General features: G+C 36.2%; 2 protein-coding genes and 1 long non-coding RNA gene across 6 annotated transcripts; 1 reads left to right on the top strand and 2 right to left on the bottom strand.

Annotated features, from left to right (window-relative positions):
• Positions 1–548: 548 nt before the first annotated feature.
• Positions 549–2,162, bottom strand: LOC138896661 (uncharacterized). Its single transcript, XR_011410045.1, has 3 exons — positions 2,028–2,162; positions 1,381–1,444; positions 549–1,268 (listed from the first exon to the last, which is right to left on the bottom strand). It is a non-coding gene; the product is annotated as an uncharacterized lncRNA (long non-coding RNA).
• A 580-nt stretch (positions 2,163–2,742) lies between these two features.
• LOC104092033 (vacuolar protein sorting-associated protein 25) lies at positions 2,743–13,658 on the top strand. 4 transcript variants are annotated; one of them, XM_070182373.1, is made up of 9 exons: positions 2,743–2,880; positions 3,010–3,116; positions 4,198–4,287; positions 5,773–5,912; positions 11,509–11,562; positions 11,667–11,755; positions 12,693–12,768; positions 13,171–13,302; positions 13,491–13,658. In XM_070182373.1, exons 3-8 carry the CDS (start codon positions 4,229–4,231, stop codon positions 13,290–13,292), a joined length of 540 nt encoding a protein of 179 aa, XP_070038474.1. In that variant the 5' UTR covers positions 2,743–2,880; positions 3,010–3,116; positions 4,198–4,228; the 3' UTR covers positions 13,293–13,302; positions 13,491–13,658. The 4 variants fall into 4 exon arrangements, with proteins under 4 accessions (XP_070038474.1, XP_009595807.2, XP_009595811.2 ...); XM_009597512.4 differs by lacking the exon at positions 13,491–13,658 and having other exon boundaries at positions 13,171–13,393; XM_009597516.4 differs by lacking the exon at positions 13,491–13,658 and having other exon boundaries at positions 2,749–2,880; positions 3,010–3,054; positions 13,171–13,393.
• A 58-nt stretch (positions 13,659–13,716) lies between these two features.
• LOC104092032 (protein AE7-like) lies at positions 13,717–20,343 on the bottom strand. The gene is made up of 6 exons (XM_009597511.4): positions 19,974–20,343; positions 19,340–19,492; positions 17,836–17,941; positions 17,645–17,744; positions 14,566–14,611; positions 13,717–14,075 (listed from the first exon to the last, which is right to left on the bottom strand). The coding sequence occupies exons 2-6, from the start codon at positions 19,461–19,463 to the stop codon at positions 13,975–13,977; spliced, it is 477 nt and encodes a 158-aa protein (XP_009595806.1). The 5' UTR covers positions 19,464–19,492; positions 19,974–20,343; the 3' UTR covers positions 13,717–13,974.
• Between the last annotated feature and the right edge of the window lie 5,526 nt (positions 20,344–25,869).

Genomic DNA, 25,869 nt, shown 5'->3' with positions numbered 1-25,869 from the left:
AAAGACTCTATTTTCCTAAGTACATCATGTGGTGCATGGCCTAGTCTATTATGCCATACAGACAAAGGAACACTAACAGACACAAAAGAGCAAATGGAGATGGTTCTAATAGGCTGCTGTAATTGAGCTGGAGTTGAGGTTGGCTTCAGGTAGTACAGTCCACAGTCTTCTCTACCAATCCCCTCACCTGTCCACTGAAGATGTCCTGAAAGAAACAGAAATCAGGATAGAATGCCACATAACATCTCAGTTCCTTTGTCAACTGAGAGACAGATAGTAGATTGAACTTGAAATCAGGAATATGCAGAACATTCTGAATCTCTTGATTTCTGAATATGCTAGATGTTCCTGTATTTGATATTGATACCACATTACCAGTTGGTAAATGTACTTTTCCACCTTTTAGGTTAGAGTCTCTATCCAGTTTATTCAACAAATTAGAGTTTGCTACCATGTGATTAGTATCCCCAGTGTCAACTATCCACCTATCATCAACCACTCTGGATAGAAAGGAGAATATACCTGTTGTTGCTGCTGTTGCTGTTGGTTGAGTAGAACTTCCTTCCTCATTTACTTTGCCAAGCATTTGTAAGATTTGTTGTTATTGTTCTGGAGTAAAGTAGGGTGCTGAGACAGGAGGTGGAGTCAATTGTGGTTGTGGCTTAATCATATCACCATTATAGCCTCCACTATTGTTTCTTGCAAAGTTAACTGCTAGAATAGGTTCCTGAGCTCCGGATGCATGCATTTGTAAACCAGTAGTTACAGATCCTCCACTATTCCCTGCAAAGTTGGCTGCAGAGAAGGAGCCTCCCTTTTTTTTGTTTTTAAAGTCAGCAGGATATCCATTCAGCTTGAAACAGTTCTTTCTAGTGTGTCCCTTATAGTTGCAATAGTCACATACAAGATTATAATTTCTTCTTGATTTCTGATGAAAACTACCTCTAGTAGAAGAAACAAAGGCAGCAGATTCATGGCTATCTACAGAAGCACCAGTATGAGCAATAGCCCTTTGACTCTCCCTCTCCATTAACATTGAAGAGGCTTTGTTAACAGAGGGAGCAGGAATCATCATTAACAATTGATTTCTCGCTTGTTCATATGACTCATTAAGTCCCATGAGAAATTGTAGAAGCTTCAATTTTCTCATAAAGTGGCTTCACAATTGCATAAAACGAGCATTTGTATTGAGTACAATACCGACATTAGGCCTCTCCAAAACAAGATAACCTCCTGTCATTAAAACCTTTCCAGGAGCAGAGGCAACTCTTTTTAACAATCAATAAGCCGAAAATCAGACATTAATGCATATAAAAGCTACTGGATTATTAAAGTAACGTAAAATGGAAAAAATTTAAAATATAAAAATCCCAAAATTACACTTCCATTATTAAACAATTCTCACTTTGAAAAGCTTGAAATGTGCAATCCAAGACTGATAAAGCTGCAAAATCAAAATTTACTTGTTTTTCTTAAAAAAATACAAAGAGACTGAAATGAAGCATACTAAAGAACACAAGCCCTCCAATTCAATTTAAAAACAAGTCAACAACAACAAGAAATATGCCTTAATCCCGAACTAGCTGGGATCAGCTATATGAATTGGATCAATTTATAACAAAACTACAGAGACTCCTATCAAGCACATGACCAAATGTAAGTACACCAACATGACCAAACCATAATCCTAATTAGCATGATATAAAATAAAAGAAAATTGAGATCTTTGATTTCACTAAAAAAGCATCTATGCTGAAATAATTCAACATGGGTTCCTCAAAGAAAACATAACAAAATGCTAAACTCAGAATCATCCACCCCACGGTAATCATCTAGGCCTAACTCAACGAATGGCAGAACAAACCACTAGGAAATAGAACAATTGTGGGAAAACGAAAAAGGGGAAATCTTTTGCACAGCTCTAAGTCCACATGACAATTTCAAGAAAGTTGGAAATTTTTCAAGGTTGACGAGTGATCATTCAGATTTTGTCACAGAGATAAACAAAAAAGAGTGAGAAAAGATACTCGCTTTACTGGGTTAGTGCAGCTACTGTGATTGCAGACTTGAATTGAATTGAAGACGATGACAATAACTACAATATGTGCACACGCAGCAGTCCAGTTTTGACATTCACTTGCCTTAGTTGCACCACTTCATTTTCACCTCTCTTTTTCCACTCAAATTTATAGAAAGAGCATTTAAAATTGCTTCACTATTGTATATCTCCTTGAGGGATCTTTTGGATAAGAAATTAAATAATACTAAAATTATTTATATAAATATATTTTTATTGGAAGTTGTTGTTTAATTTTAATCTTGATTCACTTAAAATTTTGGGCGAAGAGAAAATATATCATTTTATTGATTTATTTCAAGATTAGTATTGCTAACCAAATTGAATATGAAAATAAAAATAATATTACTTATGAAAAAATAATCTCAAAACTACTTATATCCAGACAAAAATATCAATATATTTTATTTCGAAATTACTATTCTTATCCCGTCAGTAAAAAGCCTTATGTATATTTTAATCAGAGTGATTGGTAAGATTATAAGTTAGTCAAATAAAATTATAACAATTTTTGGGCTTAAATCTCATTTGCTGTGACAAATTTGATTATTTTTCCATTAGAACTGAACAAAAAGCCCTTGGGGCCAGTTAATCCATCTGTTATAACTTTTTGGGCTTGTTTGCATTTTTACAATTTTCTTAGTTTGTTCTTACGAGGTCCCAACTTTTTATCATTATTATTACGAACAACCCCAAAATAAACCTATTAAAGGACTCAATTTTAACTTTGATCCAAAGTTACAGTTAGACTGGTCTCTCCCTGAGCTTCTCTTCATCACCGAGTCTTCATCTATCATTCTCAGGTTCTTCTATGCTCTCTACAATAACAAGCTTATAATATTGAAAGTCATAGGTTTACTCATAACAATATTTTAATCTCGAACTACAATTAGGAATTTGATTATTCTTTTAATTTTTTTTGATATTTTTAGTTTCAGGGTCATTTGCCATCCGACAATTTTTTTTTCGACTTTGTGGTGAGTCTTGGATTTGACTTTCTGAATTTCTCCATATACGACGGAGTTGTTGGCTCGCTGAAGTATGTACTCTTCATCTTTGTTTTTCGTTTACATTAGTATTAAAGATACCCCAGATGCAAATTTTCTAAAAAGATTTGTTTTTTTATTTTATTTTTCTGGATGTGTATGGAGGAAGTAGAAACTGCTTTCTCTTGAGAAATCATTATTCAAATTATTAGTTGCTCTGATCATGAAGTGCCCTCTGATGCTGATCGGCTTTACCTATTCCTGGTTCTATCCCTGAAGTAAAATAGAAACGCTGCATTTTGCTCCCTTTACAAATGTTGACAGAGCTTTCGAAATTCCAATCTTTAACTCCCAGACTCCAGGAAGAGCTATTGAATTCCATATAGTCTAACCTCGCTTTTGATTGTTCAGAGTCATAGAGTATTCTAAATCTTCGTGAAAACATACATTTATAATACTCTATGACTGAACAAAATTAATGTATTGTTGGACTTGTATAATATATGGAATTCTATGGCTGTTCCTGGACTAAATCACAAGGTCAGAGTATCAGCGTATTCTAAATATCGATATATCACTTCCATCTTGGACCAAAACGACATATATCACCTGAACTTAGTTTCAAATTCGTCATGCAAATAAGCCAAGTTCCGGACAACAAATTGATATCTGATATGTAGGAAGAAAGAACCTTCGATGTAACTAAACCTTGTATGTAGTTGTTTGTAATGCTATTTTAACAATGTCAAGCAGTACACATATATTTTTGTATTTCAAAATTTCCTTCTGTTTGGGGCCGGAAAGAATTCAGACTTGGCTTTTTGTTTTTTTGGTAAATTTAATCTTTAAAATGTTGGTTGGACCAGAATTATTCACAAACCAGCCTGTATTTAACCTGTATAAATAAGGACAGATTGGATTATGACCCTTTTTTATTTAAACTCATTTTTAGCTCGATCTTGAGCCGTAGTTGTCATTGTTGTTTGTTTTGAACCCGTCCAAATCCAATCCAACCTGCCATTTGCCACCACTAGTGTCAGGTTAATTTTGGTGATATTATTCTATTCCTTGCTTCCTTCCTTCCTTTCTTTCTATGTCTTTATTATCACAAGGGGGTATTTTTTGAAAGAGCAGCCAAGGCAGAGAAGGAAGTAATTCAAGAAAGATGCAGAAGCTGGGCGAATTCAAGCTGCCTAACTTCTTCAACTATCCACCTTACTTCACGTAATTTACTCTTTCCCTTATTTCCATGTCTCCATATGTATACTTGCCTATATTTGAACACGTCTAGTCAAAACATATGATGGAAAACCTTTTCTTGGACGGGGTCATGAACCTGCACTTTGACAGCAGTAGATATCAATCAACTACACCTTAATCCCAATTTCCCAAATCAGTGGAGGTTGGCTATATGAGTCACTGAATTTGGTATGGTGCATGGTGGATGTATACATTTGCTTATGAGGAGAAAGTAAAATTGCTTGAGAAAGGTTCTAATCAGGGGATGCAGTCGTAGTCTCAACATTTGGATGACAAATCATTTAGATCTACCTGCAGAAATTTAGTTTGGATTGCTTTTTTATTGCTGTATCTTAAAAACTGGAAACTACCAAGCATGAATGTTTTATGGATTTCTTATAAGTTAATGGTTGTTATCAAGTAATTATTAAGCACTTCCGATACCTGTTCCATTCATCTGCTATCCAGCCTTTTCTTGGGTAGATGAAAACATGTTTTTCCATTTAATCTGTAACATATAAGATTTTCATAGTATATTAACAGTTTTTTTTATTGTTTCACCTCCATGTGTAAGTCCAACCTTTTATCATGTTAGGGAAGCTTGTTTTTAGTTTTATAAATAGAGTTGCCAAACAACCTACAATTCTATCTAGTTTAACTTTATCTTCCCACTTCAACACTAACCCTAGTGACATATTTGACAGTTTTCTGATAGTCTATCCTTTGCATAGCTCTGCTCTTTGTTTGTCATATATTTATTGCCAAGACAAAAGTATCTCTTCTTACTTATCAAAAGAAGACTAAAAATCATATAGAAGTAATTTCCACTTACTTTAGCCATTATGCAATCATCAAATCTTTAATTAATCAATGTTTTATACTTTTATATGGTAGTTGAAAACAGCAATTAGGCCTTTGCCCATGAATCAAACTTCAGATAGTTAGAGCAAAAAAAAAATCATTTTTCTCTTCTTGGATTTTGTAATATAGTCTTCAATCTTGTGGAAAAAAATTAACGTTGTTATATAGTAATGATTTATCAAACAAATTGTGTTTATTGAAATGTGAAAGTTCAAACTTTTCGAGCGTGTTTAAGTCAAGGTAAATGATAAATATTACAGTTATATATGGTCTAAGAATTCTGCTGGATTTTTTGAATCTTCGATCTTGGATCCCATAATTAGGATGTAATGAAGCTAACACCGTAGGATTCTTTTCTCGAAAGTGGAGAATTTCAGTTTAACATCTGATGGTGTACAAGCAAAAGAAAATGACATTCTTTCGCCTATATGTGAAATGTTGACTTGTAGCTTTAAGCATGGTGGTAACATATCTTTCAATGGGATTTAAGATGGTTTCTCACAAAAAAAATGATTGTCTTTATTTGTTGTGCATTAAATTAAACTTTTCTTCGAGCAATATTAGAAGATTCGTAGTTTGCACATAGGATAATTTTTCTTCTTTCCTTAGTTTGCAGCCTGTAAGGGAAACTAGGGAGAAGCAGATACAGCTATGGAAGGAGCTCATAATTGATTTCTGTCGAACCCAAAAGGTCTTTGTAATTGGGCTGGAGGAAGACTTTCCATTGTTCAGTAATCCTGCTATTGAAAGTGAGTGCTTCTTCTTATTAGTGTTTTATATGTCTGATGTTCAGCTTAGGAGCTGCGTTATATATATTACCCTAACTATTGCTTTCGCTAAAATGAACTCAAGGTGCCTAGAAATTCATAACGCTAGTGATCTAGAACATCAGTGGAATGTAAAATATCAATTTATGTGAAGTTTAAGATATTAATTTGACTTATATTATAATAGTGATAATGGAAGAAGAATATTAAAGTGATAGTTTGAAAAGTAAGTTGTGATATTTTATACAGAAAGCTTTATATCAAAATTTAAAAATGCATATTTTAATGAATTTGAATTCATAAAGGTGGTGAAAGTTGTATAGAAATGAAATGATGCAACATTTTGGAACATCCCAAAATGAGAAGAGTTTCATTCAAATTTGAAAGAAGGGAGTAACTATCACCCTCTAGAGTTGTCTCCTTTTGTTTGGTGGCGTGTGTATCCTTGTAGAAGGGGAAAACAGTGGTTCTTACAAGATTTTCAAAGCAAATCTTGAGTTGATATTAATCAAGGAAGCAGAGATGGAATGGATGATATTCTCATGCATGCACACACATTTGAACTAAGATTATATATGTGAGAAAGCACGAGAGAAAATATTATTGATTGTTATTCTATGTTACAATGAGCGCTATTTATGTGTATGCATAACACATGACCTACTCTTATTACGTAAGGGACTAGGACTAATTACATATATTCACATAACTATTCTAACACTCCCCCTCAAGCTGGTGCATATAAATCATATGTACCGAGCTTGTTACATATGTAGCTAATACGAGGACCAGTGAGAGACTTGGTGAAAATATCTGCAAGTTGATCATTTGACTTCACAAACTTTGTAGCAATATCTCCCGAGAATATCTTTTCTCTGACAAAGTGGCAGTCAATCTCAATGTGTTTAGTTCTCTCATGGAACACTGGATTTGACGCAATATGAAAATCAACTTATTATCACACACAAGTTCCATCTGGCTGATCTCGCCAAATTTCAACTCCTTGAGCAACTGTTGATCCAAATTAGCTCACATGTTGCTATAGCCATTGCTCGATATCCTGCTTTTGCGCTAGACCGAGCGACCACATTCTGTTTCTTGCTCTTCCAAGACACCAAATTACCTCTTACTAAAACACAATATCCAGACATGGAACGTCTATCAGAAGGTAATCCTGCCCAATCAGCATCTGAGTATCCAACGATCTGCTCATGGCCTCGATCCTCAAACAATAAACCTTTGCCTGGAGCTGATTTTATATACCGAAGAATGCGGACAACTGCATCCCAATGACTATCACAAGGAGAATCCATAAACTGACTCACAGGAAAGGAAATGTCAGGCATGTCACTGTGAGGTAATTTAATTTACCAATCAGCCGCCTATATTTTGCAGGATCGCTAAGAGGCTCCCCTTGTCCTGGCAGAAGTTTAGAATTCAGATCCATCGGATTGTCAACAGGTCTACAACCTGTCATTCCTGACTCCTCAAGAATGTCTAAGGCATACTTCCGTTGTAAGATCATAATACCTGAGCTAGACTGAACGACCTCAAATATCCAGAAAATACTTTAATCTGCCCAGATCCTTAGTCTGAAAGTGCTGAAAGAGATGTTGCTTCGACTTAGTAATATCATCCTGATCATTGCCGGTAATAACAATATCGTCAACATAAACGACCAGATAAATACAGAGATTTGAAGCAGAATACCGATTAAACACAGAGTGATCAACTTCACTACGGGTCATGCCAAACTCCTGGATAATTGTGCTGAACTTACCAAACCAGGCTCGAGGAGACTGTTTTAGACCATTGTGACCGGAACAAGCGACATACAAGGCCACTAGACTCCCCCTGAGCAACAAAACCAGGTGGTTGCTCCATATAAATTTCATCCTCAAGGTCACCGTGAAGAAAAGCATTCTTAATGTCTAACTGATAGAGAGGAATGGCAAACTGCATCCATGGATAGAAAAAGGCGGACTGATGCTATTTTAGCTACGGGGGAGAAAATATCACTGTAATCGAGCCCAAATATCTGAATATATCTTTGGAAACAAGACAGGCCTTAAGTTTATCAACCTGACCACCCGAACCAACTTTGACTGCATAAACCCAACGACACCCAACAGTAGATTTACCTGAAGGAAGAGGAACAAGCTCCCAAGTATCACTCGTATGTAAAATAGATATCTCGTCAATCATAGCATGTCGCCATCCTGGATGAGACAGTGCTTCACCTGTAGATTTAGGGATGGAAACAGAGGACAAAGAAGATAAAAAAACATAATGGGATGATGACAGATGATGATAACTTAAATCAACATAATGGGGATTAGGATTAAGTGTGGTCCTTATACCTTTTCGAAGTGCAATCGATTGACTAGGAGGAGACAAGTCCGCAGTAAGAGCAGGGTCAAGTGCAGGACATGAATCAGCTAGAACTGATGCTGGGCACGGAGGACGCTGATAAGTCAGAAGTGGTGTTCTTGTGGCTGGGGATCTAGGAGGAGCAACACTAGACTCCTCAACGGTTGGTATGGGTAAGACCTCTATGGGTGAGGGCGTAGGAGGAGCTATAGTAAACTATTCAAAAGTCGGTATAGGTAAGACCTCAGATATATCAAGGTGGTCAGAAGAGGTAAAGTAAGGTCTAGACTCAAAAAATATGACATCAGCTGACATAAGGTACCTACAAAGATCACGTGAGTAACAACGATATCCCTTCTGAACACGAGAATAACCAAGGAAGACACTTGAGAGCACGAGGAGCTAACTTATCTTTTCCAGGGACTAAGTTATGAACAAAACATGTTCTCCCAAAAACACGAGTGGGAAGAGTGTATAAGGTTGATTGGGGAAACAATACTGAATGCAGAATTTGATTCTGGATGGGAGATGAAGGCATCCGATTAATCAAATAACAAGATTTGAGAACTGTATCGCCCCAAAAACGCAACGGAACATGAGACTCGATGAGAAGTGTGCGAGCAATATCAATGAGATGCCTATTCTTTCTCTCAGTTACCCCATTTTGTTGAGATGTGTACGCACAAGATGTTTGATGAATGATTCCATGAGAGTTCATAAACTGTTGAAATGGGAAAGGCAAATACTCTAGGGCATTATCATTACGAAATGTGCGGATCGAAACCTCAAATTGATTTTGAATGTCAGCGTGGAAGGTCTGAAAAATAGAAAACAACTCATATCGATTTTTCATCAAAAATATCCAAGTGCACTTGGAATAATCATCAATGAAACTGACAAAGTAGCGGAATCCCAAGGTAGAACTGACCCGACTAGGACCCCAAACATCTGAATGGACTAAAGTGAAAGGTGACTCCGCTCGATTATCGGGACGCCGAGGGAAATGGGAGCGAGTATGCTTACCGAGCTGACATGACTCGCACTCTAGAGTGGACAAGTGAGATAAACCAGGTACCATTTCATGAAGTTTTGACAAACTTGGATGTCCCAACTGTTTAATATAATAAATCCGGTGAATCAGTAACATGACAAGTTGTTGAAGGAAGACAAGATGTGAGTCCATGTGATTTAGCAAGGATAAGGTAATAAAGTCCATTTGATTCACGTCCAGTACCAATGATCCGCCCCGTACTGCGTTTCTGTATAAAAACAAGGTCATCAAGAAATAAAACAGCACATTTAAATGATTTGGCTAAGAGACTAACGGCTATGAGATTAAAAGGACTACCGGGATCATAAAGAACTGAATCTAAAGGTAAGGAAGGAAGTGGACTTGCTTGACCTATTGCACTTGCCATGGTTTGAGACCCATTGGCCATTGTGACTGTTGGAAGAGATTCAGAATATGAAATACTAGTGAAAAGAGATTTGTTACCAGAAATATGATCATGCACCTGAATCAATGACCCAAGAGTCGGAAGAAGAAGTCGATTGAGATACACAAGTCACGCTATTACCTGTTTGAGCTACAAAAGCTATCTCAGGAGGTATCTGCTTGCGTGCTTTTAAGCACTTTTCTAGTTTTTGAGATGTTTGGCAATGATAAAAAGTGCTTAAAAGCACTTACTTTTAGGCATGAAAAGTACAAAAATAAGCCAAAAGCCAAAAGTTGGGTATTACCAACTTATGGCTTTTGGCTTTTAGCTTATAAGCTACTTTTTAAAAGTCAATCCAAACACCCTCATAATCTGATAAAGATACCATATGAACATTCGAAGTATAGGATCCAACGGTATTTGAGCCAAAAGCATCAGATCTGAGTGACATTATAATGGACTTAAAAGAGATCAAACCCAAATATCTGATGAAGATTACCAACAGTGATGGGATACCCTCAAATCAAGCAATTAGAAACTGGAACCAAACTTTTATAATGATCAGACACTGTTCTAATCACCAAACTAGAGTAAGTTGGTCTGATATTGTTAGTCGAGCTTTAGAGTGCTGAAAAATTTGTGTTGAAGACATTCAGTTGACAGACGCAACTGCTCTGACTTCTCAGATATTCATCGGAAGGAAATTGAAGTCAACAAAATGGTGGAAATTAAATGACTAAGGTCGGAATCAACAGGCGACCTTAGTATGTGAACAAGGTGGCCGAAAAAGTGACCAGAACAGTGACAGACCACTGCTCTCGCCGAAAACACTTTTCCTGTAACTGAAAAACCACAAAATCTCGAATGGTCGAGTCGGAAAAGGCAGGCGACCAGCCCAGAAGAAAAATCAGACTTGAAAGATGCCGGAAAACGACCTCAACACTCTCGCCGGAACCCTAACTGCCGGAGGCCCGTGACGGCGCGTGCGAAGTTTTCTGCCGGAGATCTTCACTGGGGTTTGGTCGCCGGTGATAGGAGAACCTTGTGGTGGTGTTGGAATTTGCACAAACCCCGCTGAAACTTAGATTGACGTGAACAACTGCTTTAGTTAGCGGAAAATTGCACGGTGACGACTGATTTCTTCCCGGATGTCGTTGGAATGACGCACAACGATAATTATCTCACTAATGCTTTGATACCATGTGAGAAAGCACGGGAGAAAATATTATTGATTGTTATTCTATGTTATAATGAGCGCTATTTATGTGTATACATAACACATAACCTACTCCTATTGCATAAGGGACTAGGACTAATTACATATATTCACATAACTATTCTAACAATATAGTCCCATAAAAATTATCGTGTCTTTTCAGCTAAATGCAAGTACCTTTTTCATTTTCTCTACTTTTGCTGATTTCTTCAGTTTGTTGAAAACAGAGATGATACTACAATCAGGGAAGGAAATGGATTAATTACATGTAAATCAAACTGTAAAAATTTATGTTATGAGGTTTAATGGAGTGAATCTGTAATACTTATTCATCTGGAGTACAAGGTTTCTAAAGAGATTTCTTCAATCATTCTAATTCTATGCCGTGAAGTATGCATGTCAGTTCACGGACCATATGAACAAAAATGTCATTTGTTTTAATTTGCAAAATCCTTGCATTTTTTCGCTAATTGAAAATGTGCTAATCTCTTTATGTGGTTTAGCTTGGCAACTTTAGTATTCCACAACTGAATACGGATGATCTCTGATAGTGCAGGATCTCTGAGTCATGAAGCTAGGGAGGCATTTCTCTCAGCTTTGTTTTCTGATGGTAAGTGATCTTGCCAGTTTTAATGATCGTGTTGAACCTATTATTGCTATGAGAGTTCACTATACTGCAGAAGGCCAGATCTCTAACTCTGATCCATTTGACAGGTCGTGCAGAATGGATGGATAAAGGTCATAGAAAATGTCTAATCTTATGGCATCGCATCCAGGACTGGGCAGACTTGATTGTAAACTTTGTGAGTATGCAACCTTAAAATAATTGCTGTCTGTTTTTAGTTTAGCATGGTCCTAACCCAACATTCTAGTGGATTGTAGAACCCGGTAGGTTAGGAATGTGTCTGTGTTTGAGGGGACTATACAATGATTAGTTGTTGGATATAGGACTCATTCTAGGGTATGATTAGTTGAGTGGATATAGGACTCATTCTAGGGTATCATACTCAAATATCATATGCTATTATTATACTAACAACAAAGTAGAGATTGTCCAAAAGAGCCTCTTTTACTTCAAACCATGTTTTAAATTGTTTGACAAATGTTTTTGAAATTTTACGGCAGTTGCAGATCCCCATAATCAGGGTGAAGATAGCATATGGTAAACATCTGAACTCGAACTGAAATGATGAAGTGGAGGAAGTTTGGGCAAATGGGAAAACCCCTAATTTCCTTTCCTGATTTTCCATTCTTTAATAGTCTTATACTCCCTGTTAATCCATGTTGCTCATGCTCTCCCACACTCCACCCTTACCACCCCATCTAACTATCTGAGAATAGAACCATTTTGCTTCTCTATGTGTTATTCATTTATATAAAGAGTGGCGCTCCATGGTCCTGTTTATCATCAATCTTCAACAATCCCCGGAAGACTTCTTCCTAGCTTCCATTTTCCTGCTTTCTTGTTCTTAAATTTATCTGAAGTCGCTTTTGCAGTTTGCTCGTTTGAATTGAATTTCTCTCAGAGTATTATCCTATAAAAGATACGATTTTAATGTTTAACAATTAGGTTCTTGTTGGGGACTGCTATATACCATATTTGGGGATGGATGCTGTCTGGTTTTGGAGATGTTTGATGAACTATTATTTAACCTTGTTCACACTGTAGTTGTGTTTGCAATGTACTGCCATTCCCCAGCCTTGTCGGATTCCTTATGGAAATATTATTTAGCTAATTAGGTAAAGGAGTATGGGCTGGAGGACAGTGTTATGACAGTTGAAGAAATACGTTCCGGGACAGAGTCCCGTGGAACAGGTAAGATTTGGGTTTTAAAATCTACAATGTATTAGGTAGCACACATTGGTTACTATTTATTGTCTCGGCATTTCACTTGCCTTCTATGCATAAAACATGTTTAGATAGATTGAGAATAGTTGATGGTTTCAATTTTCCCTTGTCTTAAATATATGACCATCTGCTTGTTTCCATCTTGAACTACTCGGTCATAAACATGTAACGGAAATTATAGTGATACATAATCAAACTTTTTTCAGTTTAACATCTCACTATTATGTTTAGTAGTGAATTCCCACACATTTTATGTTATGACAAACTTTACTCATCAACTCGTGGATTGATGGAGATCTTATGTTCTTATCTCTTCTATTTTATTTGCTTCCTTATCATGTCATCTATCTTTGGCATTTTATTGCTCAGAGCTTCATGGAATGGACCGTACAGTTCTTATGCGAGCTTTGAAGCTGCTTGAACATAAGGGGAAGCTTGCGATATTTAAGGGAACTTCAGCTGATGATGAAGGTGTCAAATTTTCTCTGTAAACCACCTTTTGTGTGCAATGAGCGAGAATTGTACTGAGTATTTATGTCATGAATTACTTGGTGGAGCCAAATGGGATGAAATGGACTTCCAACTTCTGAAACTGAATTCTCCGTATTTTTTGAATTTCCATCAGTCATCAAATACTATGGCAAATACTCATTCACACTCGACGACTGGGAATTGGGATAACTCCTTTTTCACTTGTCTTGAGGAAACATGAGATTTTGAAATTCTTAAACGTTTGGCAGGATCACACAAATTTTGAAAGTAGAATTTGCACGAATCCAAATATTGTAATGTCACGACTTGCAATCTTCTAAGTATGTCATATATATGAGTTGTTGATGCGTTATTCTATATGTAAACCAAGCCGCCAACAGTGGATCCATTTATTACTTTTCTATCCAGGCTTTGCAAGTACCATTTTCATGAAAATCCAAGACCTATATATATACTTGCAGGCTGAAAATACCAAGTAGGATGACATAAATATTGCAATACATCTCTTCATAAAGAAGCAGCCTATCTCATACCAGCCACTACATTGTGATTTCACAGTTTAACTAAAGAACAACCTTATTAATCTAATGAATTAAATAAAACCAATGAAAAGAGGTACACGTAATATGCCATGAGGAAAGACTTTCAGGTTGTATCTCCATATACTGAACAAAGACTTTCTCATGCATAAGATGGAGCAAGGCATTCATCAACCATGTCGACAAGGTTAGGGTTTTCCAATGCTGCAGCTACCCGCTCTTTATCATTCAACTGCTTATTTACTGCAGAGAGAAAATAAATGATCAGTTGCTGAATATATAGCAATTGCACACTACTCCTAAAAAAGCTCTCTAGTGCTAATGCTTTATGATTAAAAAAAAGAAAAGAAGAAGAAACTTGTATGGTTTTCTCTTTTCCGTCTCTTTTCTTCTGGGATATGTTATAAACTTTTTGATAGTTACTCAGGGATATGTTATAACTTTATGTTAACAAAAAGGCCGAACACCATATACGAAATAAAAGAAAAACCAAAATCAGCTCTATGCCCATGCGGTATGTTAAAGAGGGCAAATATAATAAGCACAGTTTGTGAGCATCGCCGGAGCAAATAGGGCCTGACAAATGCAGGCCTGGCACGTTCAAATGGAAGAAGTCCAGCATAGTGACAACTAGAGAATTGGAGCTTAAGATTGTTGTGGGTAGTGGCGGTTAGAGGAAAATGGTAGCTAAAGATTGGATGTTCTGTGACAGATATTGACAGACAGACGGTACCTGCAGCTTCCGTGACATGACTCCCAGGTGCTATTCTAATATCCACCTGGCAATATAACAAGGATATGTTAACAAAAAACAAACAGACCGGGAACTTGTAAATAGATAAAAATTTAACGACACAGCTAGCAATCAACAAAAAAACTTCAAGGATGAGATATTTGCATAATATTCAAACAAAATAAATGAATTCCAACAGAAGTCTTTTCATCATTACTTAAACAAAATAAGCTACAATCTCAAACTAGTCGAGATTTATATGAATCACCTATATCCATCTAACTCCATCAGGTTCATTTATTCCAATAATAAATAATTTGTCTTGTAAGGAAAAATTGAGAGTTCTCCACAACTAAAGGGTTCTCTAAAACACACTTTTATCACATTTATCCCTACCTTTATGTACAAGTCTTTAACCAAAACTCGAGTGGCGTGCCTTGCTGGTTGGCAATCCCGGGAGCATGTTTAACACAAGATAATCTAAATAGGAGAGGTATAATACTATGTAATAGATGCTATTTTATGCATCAGAGAAAGTGAGCCTAGACCATCTGTTCTAACACTGTCCAGTGTATATGTTGTGGAATCTTATTGGTATTAGTTGGGTTATGTCTAGTGGCCCAAAGGAAGCTTTTGTTTGCTGGAAAACCCACCAGAAATACATGGCAGATGATCCGACAGTGTATTATTTGGTGCATATGGAGGGAAAAGAAATCAGAGGTGTTTTGATGGAATTGCAACTCCAGACATGTTCTAAAGGCTGGATGTTTAGTCTATCTTTTTTGCTTGGTGTAATTTTTGTGTTGTAACTAATCCCCTTCTGTTTTTGGATTTTGTCAGCTACTTGAATTTTGAGAGAGGAGACAAGTAAATGTACAGGAGCTAACTCTTTTTGTAATAAGTTGCATCCCCTGGATGTTTATTGAATGAAATCTTACTTTACCTGATTCAAAAGATTCTCTAACCAGACTAAAGAACTTTAATCAGAAAACAAACATGTAATTGGCTGATCACTTAGCCTTAACGATGAATGTCTAGTCTGATGTTGACTCTATTGAAGTAGAAAGTACATATCTTATTAGAAGATTTTAGCTTATAAATTCTAAAAGAGGGGGCTCAAATTCAGGGTCTTACTGTCTTAATATTTCAAAATATTTTGGTGAAATGCTTAGTTTAGAAACTGGTATTAGTGTAAAGCAGCCAAAAATTAAAGCACAGATTTTATACATGGAATGGAGAAGAATATTCATAATATGCTGATCAAACTCAGAACAGCTTTTAACAAATGAAGCAGGAAATCATGGCAACTTCCGTAACAAACTTAGAACTTCAGAGTTAAATACTAGTTAACTAGTTCTTGATTGGCTAAAGGGTTACAGGTTAGGCTGTCATATTAACCGAAAGTTTTAGGAAGCAGAATGCCAATTTTTATTTCAGGAGAACTGCTGAAAAAACAAATCAAAGAAACTAGATTAATCAGAGGAAAAGAAAAAGTCAGTTCTTTCTACTGATAGAAGATAAAGAGAAATCCGACAATTCCCATAAGAATGGCTAAAGCATTTTTTAGGATACGAAAGTTAAAAAGACTAGAAGAAAAACATTAAGAGTTAAAAACCCACACATAGAGCAGTATTTAGAAGAGTAGCCAAAGGTGAATCAACTTACCTTAAAAAGTTGTGACCACTTAACGGCTTGCAAATAAAGTTTTGAGACAATAATTAGAGAAAACTTCTTACAAGTAGTTGGACTGCTTTAATCAAGGCCAGAAAATGGTAAATTACTTTGAAAACCACATTTCCCATGAGAAAGCGTAAATGGAATCATTTTAATAAACACTTCTAAGTTTTAAGTGATGTCGATCTACTTGATTACTACATTACACGAAGGAATAAGTCTTCCTCTATTACCACTCTTCCTGGAAAATATGATATACAAAATAAAGCAAGTTGACATGACACAAATTCATTGATTTATTTTACTATTATCATTTTCCCAAGTTACTTCTATATAACAAAATTACACCCAAAGCCATGATTTAGACCACAGATTAGACTCTACATTCGAACCTTCCATTCCAACATTTTTTCCCACAGCCTTTCCTCGTCCCACCTCCTTCCCAAATGAAGCAAAGCCAGAGCCACAGGCGACTAGATCGAATATCATTAAAGCATCTAAAGGGGAAACATATATGACATAACACCAATGAAGAAAAACCAGAAGTGTTGTCATTGTTATTTATTAGAATTTGGAAGGGGCTGGAATAGAGGAATTCAGAATTACAAAGATCGGCTGTAATTTCAAAAACCAAGCACAATAGAGTTCCAAGCTTCAGAACTATTTCTGTAGAAAATGAAATTGATTATGGTCACCAGGCAACTACGGTGAAGCAAGCTGAGGGATGTTCAAGCTAGAGTAACAAGAACCATAGGCAGATGGATATGTGCATACACTCTATGCCCGAGCTACCAATAAACTCTCTCTCTCTCTCTCTCTCTCTTTATATAAACTCTCTCTCTCTCTCTCTCTCTCTTTATATCTTTGTGTGCGTGTCCTTTTTCCTTTTCCTAATTCTTGTCACTTTATTTTCTTTACTGCGCATCATTTTAGACACAAGGAAAACTTGCTATTTAATACTCAACATACCACAATTGAAGTAATGGCTTGGTTGAATTAAATTAAGGCCTGAAATTGGCTAGATTACGATACTTGCCGTGTTGGTCAGAATCTACCCACACCCAGTAATAACACGTTTAACAAAAAGGTAACCATATTTACAAATGGCTGAAGATTTTGGAATAAAATCACGAGACTGTAGGATATATTCCTGAAGATTTAAGCCAAATAGTGCCAAGGAAACTACTTTCAGGTCGAAGTCATTAACAGTTCTAAGAAAATATACATACAGCTGCATGTGACCTCACTTCCAGTAAGCTGTAATTAATTGTTGACTTCTATAATATCATAATAGCATATCAATTAGTATAACATAACATTCTATCCACTGTAATATGCTTTTAAGGAAAAGATGTGTAACACACATAAGCCTATTGAATCATAATAGAAGGGTGATAAAGCATACCTTATAACGGGAAGGCAAACATCGCATAAGTTTCACACGCAAGCATAATCCAATAATGGTCGCCATGCTGCAGTGTTCAACAGTAGGCGTGAATGTGACCCTGAATCCAAGAACTTCCTCTTCTTAGACAACATGAAAAATGCCACAAGGAATCAAAACATGAACATATGAAACAGATTTATTTATCTCACCTTACATAGCTTCGCTCGTCTTTTACCTCAACAGCATCTTCTGTTATAACTTTCAGCTCTTCCAGAGAATAGGGATGCTCTGGATCTTTTATATCTCTAATATGGTGTAAGAATGTTAAGGAATAATTGACTTTTCATAGCTAAGAAGTTTCCCCAACTAATCAAACTTCACACTTGCTTTTCCCTTCAAAATGACACAATGAAGACCAAACAGAGCGAACAGTACCTCATATCAGAACCGGAGGTAACCCTACAAGTTTCCGTAACACATGATCCTAATATATTCCATCATTTGCTAGGAAAAGTAAAACAATGTGAACTTTGATTTTGCTGAAATCCCAAAAAATGTAAAGCAAAGTTGAAGGTGCAAAAATTGAATGCCCCCCCCCCCCCCCCCACCCCGGTTTTCTACGTTCAGTCAATCTACGCAGAAAAGCTAAAAAGGAAGTCGGAGCTTGGTCCACATCGAGAAAAAACGTTAGTAATGAACGGATCTCCGATGGTCGAGCCTGCCAAGGACACGGAACCCAGCACCACCTACCCGAGCCAAGGTACTCAACCTTTGGAAAGGGTCTTTAATGTGAATTGCGAACAACCCACAAGGGTAGCCAGGGGTGGAACCAGAAATCAGCGCTTCCGCCAAAAAAAAAAAATAGCAACAAAACAAACCCAAGGAAAAGCAAAGAAGACAAGAAAAACATAAGTCAATTTCTTTGGTTTCCTGAAAATTCAAACTAAAGGTAGAAAGGCCATGCTTGTACAGAAACTGGCGCATAGTAACTGACACGTACTTCTATCATCCAACATATCCCCTCTTTTTGTAAAGTAACTATATACTTAATATGCCTACTTCACTCCAAATTCCTTCTAGGGTTAGCCAAAATAGAAAAAGATGATGTTAAAATGAAAAGGGAAAGCCTATAAACATACCTCGTACACCAAGGTGCTGAAGGTTTTTTTACTGTCTTTCCTATAAAACTACATGGCACAACAACAAACATAAAAAACAACTATAACGAAAATTAACTCTAGTTTGCTATTTCTCTAGGTATTTTCCAGTATACTCCCTCCGTTCCAATTTATGTGAACCTGTTTGATTGGGCACGGAGTTTAAGAAAAAATAAGAAATTTTGGAATTTGTAGTCCTAAACAAGTCAAAAAGGGGTCCAGAGTATTTGTGCGGTTATAAAAGAGTAGAATTGTAAGTTTAAACTAAATTATTTTCAAATTTAGAAAGGGGTCATTAACGGATCAAAAAGTAAATAGGCTCACATAAACTGGAACGAGGGAGTAGTATGTTAGTGCTATTCAGAGACTCAGCATGCAGGTTCGCTATGGATCACATGTACTTCTCCATATGAAATCTGAAGGATTGAACATAAAGCACTCATAGATTCTGAAGTGGATGAATTTTAGCCTCATCGAAATTCCCTTATCGTGGAAAGATTAATTTCAAGTCTAGCATAACAAAATCCGATTTCAGCCATCATTAGCACAAGGATATCAAAAATCTCTAGCTGGTCGATAGGTTCAGCTGTATATTCATCCGCAACACTTGGAGCACTCCTATCTCGACGCTCCTTCTTCTCATACACAATAGGGTTGGCATTAATCAATTCAGAAACCATTTTCAGGTCCAACTTTGATAAAATTCACCCTACAGTAATGATAAATGTAAAGATCAACACGGGAATTTTTGAGCTTTGCAAACAAGAAGTAATAAATTTAACAAACTACAAATTGTCTTTCTTAGTCATTAGCTTATAAAAATTGCATATTTTAAGCCTCTCTTGGCCACCTCATCAAACAAAAAATCAATACCTAAACTTACCCCTCTCCCACACACACACCTCAAGCTGAAGCAATTAAGGAATTAAAAGTACCACAGTTTCCAAATAAAAAAAAAACGAACAAAATAATAGTTTTACAGAACCCTCGTGACTTTCTTTGATAACAGAGGCATGTGCAGAAAAGAAATCCATATACTGATAGTGAAAAACATAAAAAACACCAATCTTATTTAAGGGTCGTGAGAATTTTTCCCAGAAAGATTCAAAATAAGTGCAAGGGGTCCAGTTAAAAATAACAAATTCAATAAGGAAACAATAAAGGCATATGCTTTAATAGATTTAACTCACAAGTTCAGTTTCCAATCTGGAAAAAATAACTGTATCTGGTTAAGGGGAAAAAAAGAGAATGAACTACGAAGAGACGGTGGGAAAAAGAGATCGTTGGCGGGGAAGAACAACTCCTAAATCTTAGGACTTATACGGGTCGTAAATATCTTTTCTTTTCTGGGAAGACGAGGTAGCTGGCAAATTGTTTTAGCAAGAAAATGACAAAAATAGTGTCTTATGTTTGAGATGGTCTAAACTATTCAGTTTTGATATTAAATTGGGTTTGTCAAAAGTGAGTATTTTTTGAAAAAATATTTAATAAATTATAATTGTTAGATTTAATAAAACTCATACTTGGAAAAGTAATTTTGAAGTTTCTGCTATTTTTGTCACCAGTGAATGATGCAAATTCTTGATGTATAGTTTCTAAAAAAATTGACCGATTTTTTGTGTCTAGTGGAATTTTTTGGATTCTCAAAATTACATAAACCGTAATTTATTTTTCTTTTATGAAAATTAGGCCCTCATACTTTATAGGAACGTATTTTTGAATATTTTAAATTTAGATGATTTTCTCAAGTAGTCCTTTTTAGGTGTTTATGTTTTTTCGTATTTTCAGAAATTTTGCAATTACACCTATGAACTTCATAATCGGCTTCAAACAACATTTATATCAGTGATGGAGCCGAGACTTTAAGATCTTAGATGCTCCCTCGAGAAGAGATCTAAAAGAGGAGGAAGAAGGAGAACAACTGTCTTGTTGGAGAAAAAGATGCTTGTCTATTATGGGGAAGGTTGGTTGAGTTGGAAAGGAAAAACTAGAAAGGAAAAAAGAATAAAGAATCTCATTTTGGAAAGAGAATTAACATCTTGTTTGGATAGGTGTTGACCATTGTTTCATAATATATCTTTTTGTATTTTATTGTATTATACTGAATTATTTTGTGAATATAATATTTGAATAGATTGTATCTTTTGATACCATTTAATAAGATAATTATTATTTGATTTGACTGTATCATATTTTATCACAACCGATAAGTTTACTAAAATGAAAACTTATAAATAAAAATAAAAGGCGAGTCAAGACTTTTTTCATAACATTTTCAAGTCAAATTGTGAAACCTTTGCAGAATTCGAAACCATATACGAAGCTCCTCATAATAATACTAAAAGAAAAATAAAATAAATATCATTTTATGTATGTCGTCTACAATCCCATTACTACAATCCAACATGACTATCCATGGAGCCTCTATTCTAAGGAATAAAATTAAACACCTGGGACAATGCCCAAACTAAAAGAAAATAAGAAACAACATGATAGCTACCACGGAATAGAAGTAGTGTCTCACAATATACCTCAGGAAGAGTCATCCTAACCTTGTCCACACATCACATGTCATACCTCATCCTAAAATATGTAAGGTAAGACATGCTTTGGAGAGGGGCCCGGGAGGCTAAGTACTATCGCACCTCTTTTTTCCCGAAAATTGTGGAAAGAAAGGAGTGTTCCCAATTAAAGTGACATTATTTGAATTTTGAATAGGGATTGATTTTATGGATTTTAGGAGTCGCCGCTTGGAATTACTTGATTTCGTTATTCCAAGTCACCGGTTATTAAATCCCTAATCAAGAAAAGTTTTGACTCTAATTATGGTCCGCGAACACAGAAGATTGGGTAACAATTATTTTATTAACCGGAGAGGAGGTGTAAGGCACTCGCCGAGTTTCGTAATTTTAGCGCGGTTGGTTTAACAATTCACACTTGGTTCAATTAATCCCGAAAAGACAAGATTAGGAATGAATATATTAGGGACAAAGTGGGTGTGGCTCCTGTGGAAGATAAGTTGGGGGGATCGAGGCTGAAATGATTCGGACATAAGAAGAGGAGAGACTTTGATGCCCCAATTAGAAGGTACGAGAGGTTGCCCATGGAGAGTCAGAGGAGGGGCAGAGGGAGGCTTAAGAAGAACCAGGGTGAGGTGATTAGGCAGGACATAGCTCTGCTCCAGCTTAGCGAGGACATGACCCTCGATAGAAAAGTATGGAGGTCGAAAATTAGGATGGTGGATTGATAGACAGTCTAGAGTTTCGCCTTATCTTACTAGTAGTAGTAGTACTAGTCGGGTTTTTTTTTCCTATTCCTAGTACCTTATTTTTATACGGTGTGTCATTATTTTCAGTAGGATTGACACTATTCTTGTAGTTTCGTATCCCTGAATCTCTGTTATTGCTCGTTGTATTATTTGCTTTCATTGTCTTATTACCTTGTTGCTGCTATTGTTTCTCTATTACTTCATTTTTACTGCTCTTGAGCCGAGGGTCTTTCGAAAACAGCCTCTCTACCTTCATAAGGTAGGGGTAATGTCTACGTACATATTACCCTCCCCAAACCCCACTTGTGAGATTTCACTGATTTGTTGTTGTATCCAATGTTCTTAGAGATTTTATGCATTTCCACTTTTAAACCGCTTTTAATTTCTTTATTTATCAAATTATGGAAATTATCTTGAACAAGTCACGCGTACGTGCACTTGTTATGTTTGTATGTCAAAAATCGTGCCACGCGTATATGCCCACGATTAATAATATTTATTATTATTATTATTATTTTATTATTTGAAGTTAATAGGTCAATTCGCGTTAACGCGCACTTGAATTTGGAGTTACATATCATAATTATATCACAGAAATCGTACCCATAACCATTGTCACGCCTCGTTTTCTCGCGAAAGCGAGTTTCGACATGTGAAAATTCTTTTAAATGGGCATTAAAAGAGAAGAGTTGTCACCTAACGATTTTGAGGTGCGTTAGGGCACCTATTTACAAATAACTCTGTTAGAATCAGTCCAGGTCATTAAAGATCGGGTAAGGGCTCAAATTACCTCAAATAGAAGGTGTCAGGTACTCTTCGAGGTCCACAACTGTGGGTCCCAGCCGAAGTTCATGCTATGTGGATTATTAGATAATAACTGTCCTATATGATTATATAAGCGAGGGCAATAAAGAACTTAAAGGTTCTATTATGAACAAGTGTAAAGAAAATCGGACAATAGTTAAGTTATAAAGACGATCAGTACAAGTCTTTAGAGGTTACATGGTACAACTCAATTGTTCTAAATTCCACGACTAAGTGTGAACAAATAATCATATAAGGAAGAGGGGAGTCCTAAGTTTTTTAGCCTAAAGGATCACCCCGTGCAACATAAATAATACTTCGCAACTCCCTTAGGGTAGGGGTTGCTCATATTATTCAGCAGGCACAAACTATCATCTCTTGCTACCTAATTACTATATTAAAAGTTATTTACCTAAAGCGTTCTAATTCAATTCTAAACCGCGTCTTAGGCATGCACTACCCGTCCCTTGCCTATGGTCCAGGAGGCTTTGGACCTACTATTTGGGTGATTCTATACTTTACTTAGGGTCCTCGAAAATGATAAAACTAGCGCGCATTCAAAACATATAAGACCTCACATACAGACAATAAATGGCTTAAGTTCGCCTCCACACACAAGCAAGAAATGCACGCGAGCATATTTAGGCAATGGATAATTTCAGAGTTAAGAAACATTATGGCCGTTAAGTCTTATAGGCATAATTTCTAGGTGATCCTGATTTCCAGCATTTGCACAGGAAATACTGCAGCTTTAGATCAATGAATTCGCAGCTTATAAACATTATAGACCCTATAGGCATGATATCTAAATGTTGCGGTGAGGCAGTGAAATAGCTTGAAAGCCCAGCATTAATAGCGTTAATTTTATAAACAGTTCTTCTAGGCGAGTGAGAGTATCCTATAAGCAGGATTTCTGATAATTAGACTTGGTTTTATAACACTTTATCCCTATAGGCATGTCATCTAAATGAGGCAGTATAAAAATAACAGAAAGCAATTGATTAATTATTTAAAATCCTATAGTCATGGTATCTAGATGAGTATTATCAAAGCCATACATTATTGTATCCTATAGGCATGATGTCTAATGGTTAAGCAAGGCGTTTGATTCCTATAAACATGCTATCTAAAGCATTCAGTTGGCATGGAAACGGGTATAGCAATTACTTAAACCAATATGCTTCGAACAGTGTACAAGTATTTGGACAAATTAAGTGAGGTGTGTGATTCCTATAGGCATGACTTCTACTATTGTGTAGAAATAGAGTATGTCAAATAAAATAGCAAACAAAACATGTAGACCTTTTAGGCATATTTTCTACCCCTTTATGCAAAAATAGAATATACTTGTTCCCCCCAATTTCATTAACACCCCAATTATTTATTTACAAATTATTACATGCCCAGATAATGAGTACAAGTACAAATATTACACAAAGAACAACTGCAAGCCTGAGAATAAGCCCAAACAAAAGCAACCCACCACTGTCTGGGCCTTTGACAACCTCACTCTTTACACAACCAGCAGTCCCAAATCCCAAGCTTAGCAGAACAATAGAGTATGCCTGAATCCAGTACCCAGGTCCAACAAAATATATGGCCCAATATCAGGCCCAAGATGCATGACTTACTTAACCCAACTGATGTCAGACTTAACCATGCAAGTGACAACTACTCAGGGAATTAATTGAATAACTTTTCGCACTTAGTTCTTAAAGTTGTGTCTACCAACAGTTCCAATCAAAACACATAGACAAGATCACATGAAATAATGACAAGTTTGCAGGACAAGTTCATGCTTGTATCCTCAGAAATAAAGTTAGAATGACAGGATTAACCATCATAGGCTAGTGAATTATTCTAACAAGAGTTCAAAAGTAAAATGATCTAGAGTTGGCCTAAAAGTACTTTAGATAAGAAACTTAAATATGAGAATCTGGTATAGTAGTAGACAAGAACAAGTGGGATACAATAGAATGTCTAACATGAGAGCCTAGAGAAAGTAACATAGCAGAACAAGCTGATGAGCAAATACTTAGTTGAACATGAGACAACTTTAACACGCTGAGTATCAGTCAATACCAGAAGCACTTATGGAAAACAAGTAACATGTCAATCAGGACATGCATACATCAAACTTTGTACTAGTTGGCCACACATAGGAGAAAAGGCTAGGTATGAGATTTTCTCAAGTAATATTGAAGAACACAGGATTGCACAAGTCAAAAGATACACTAGAACTCAAATAACATGGAAATGGGCCCTAGTTAACAGTACAACCTCAGAAACATAGCAGGTTGGGTATGAATGACTCAACAAGGTCTAGAACACATGAGTTGGTTATCATAATAATCCACAACAAAGCAGAAAGATAAACTCAGGGCAATCATCAGGTATTAGCATTGACATAGCAGACTAAATAGGTTTAAGAGAACCAGAAGTCATTTACGCTAAACAAATATGATAAGCATACACCATAATTATAACCTAGGCAGGTTTAGATGCTAAGAGTATAGAGTCACAAGAATACTTAAGAGCAAACAAGGCTACAACAAGATGGAATAGTAGGCAATTGATTCATAGAAGTTTCAGTGTCACAAAGCATAAATTTGAACGAAAGAGAATGAAATTGCTAAGGCAAAGAGACTTACCAGTTGCAAATTAATCAAACAAGCAAAATAAGAAGAACAATTTCTATAGTGCTCCAATTGTCAGTAGCAAAAAGAGCAGCAGAATCCCAAAATCCCAGTGCGTTAGAGTTTCCAATGGTTTCAAGTGAACCACGGGCAGTGCTCGCACTGAGAAAAGAGTAACAATCAAATTCCGGTAGCCTTGGCTTTCAGCCGGCTAAGGAATAGTAGAATGAGTGAGCGTGAGGGAGTAATAACAGTAGTTCAGTAATAATCCTTAAGATTTAAAAATGGAACGGGGAAGAGGGTTTATATAGTAGTAGAAATTGAACGAACAAACAAGGAAATACAATCAATCAACACAAAAAGGAAAGAATATATCCC

Source organism: Nicotiana tomentosiformis, chromosome 8 (genome assembly GCF_000390325.3).
Source record: "Nicotiana tomentosiformis chromosome 8, ASM39032v3, whole genome shotgun sequence".
NCBI lineage: Eukaryota > Viridiplantae > Streptophyta > Magnoliopsida > Solanales > Solanaceae > Nicotiana > Nicotiana tomentosiformis.
The sequence above is the reverse complement of the archived record's forward strand: the minus strand, read 5'-3'. Positions and strand labels throughout refer to the sequence as shown.

What these genes read in the sequence shown, in the direction of transcription:
- LOC104092032 (XM_009597511.4), bottom strand. Translation starts at nt 19,463, where the DNA reads ATGGTTTCTGAATTGATTAATGCCAACCCTATTGTGTATGAGAAGAAG. An exon ending in CGACCAGCTAGAGATTTTTG is followed by an intron (nt 17,942 to 19,339) that starts ATATCCTTGTGC and finishes TAACATTCTTAC; the next exon opens with ACCATATTAGAGATATAAAA. An exon ending in GTTTGCCTTCCCGTTATAAG is followed by an intron (nt 14,612 to 17,644) that starts GTATGCTTTATC and finishes TTATATTGCCAG; the next exon opens with GTGGATATTAGAATAGCACC.
- LOC104092033 (XM_070182373.1), top strand. Translation starts at nt 4,229, where the DNA reads ATGCAGAAGCTGGGCGAATTCAAGCTGCCTAACTTCTTCAACTATCCA. An exon ending in CAGTAATCCTGCTATTGAAA is followed by an intron (nt 5,913 to 11,508) that starts GTGAGTGCTTCT and finishes CTGATAGTGCAG; the next exon opens with GATCTCTGAGTCATGAAGCT. An exon ending in CTCAGCTTTGTTTTCTGATG is followed by an intron (nt 11,563 to 11,666) that starts GTAAGTGATCTT and finishes TCCATTTGACAG; the next exon opens with GTCGTGCAGAATGGATGGAT.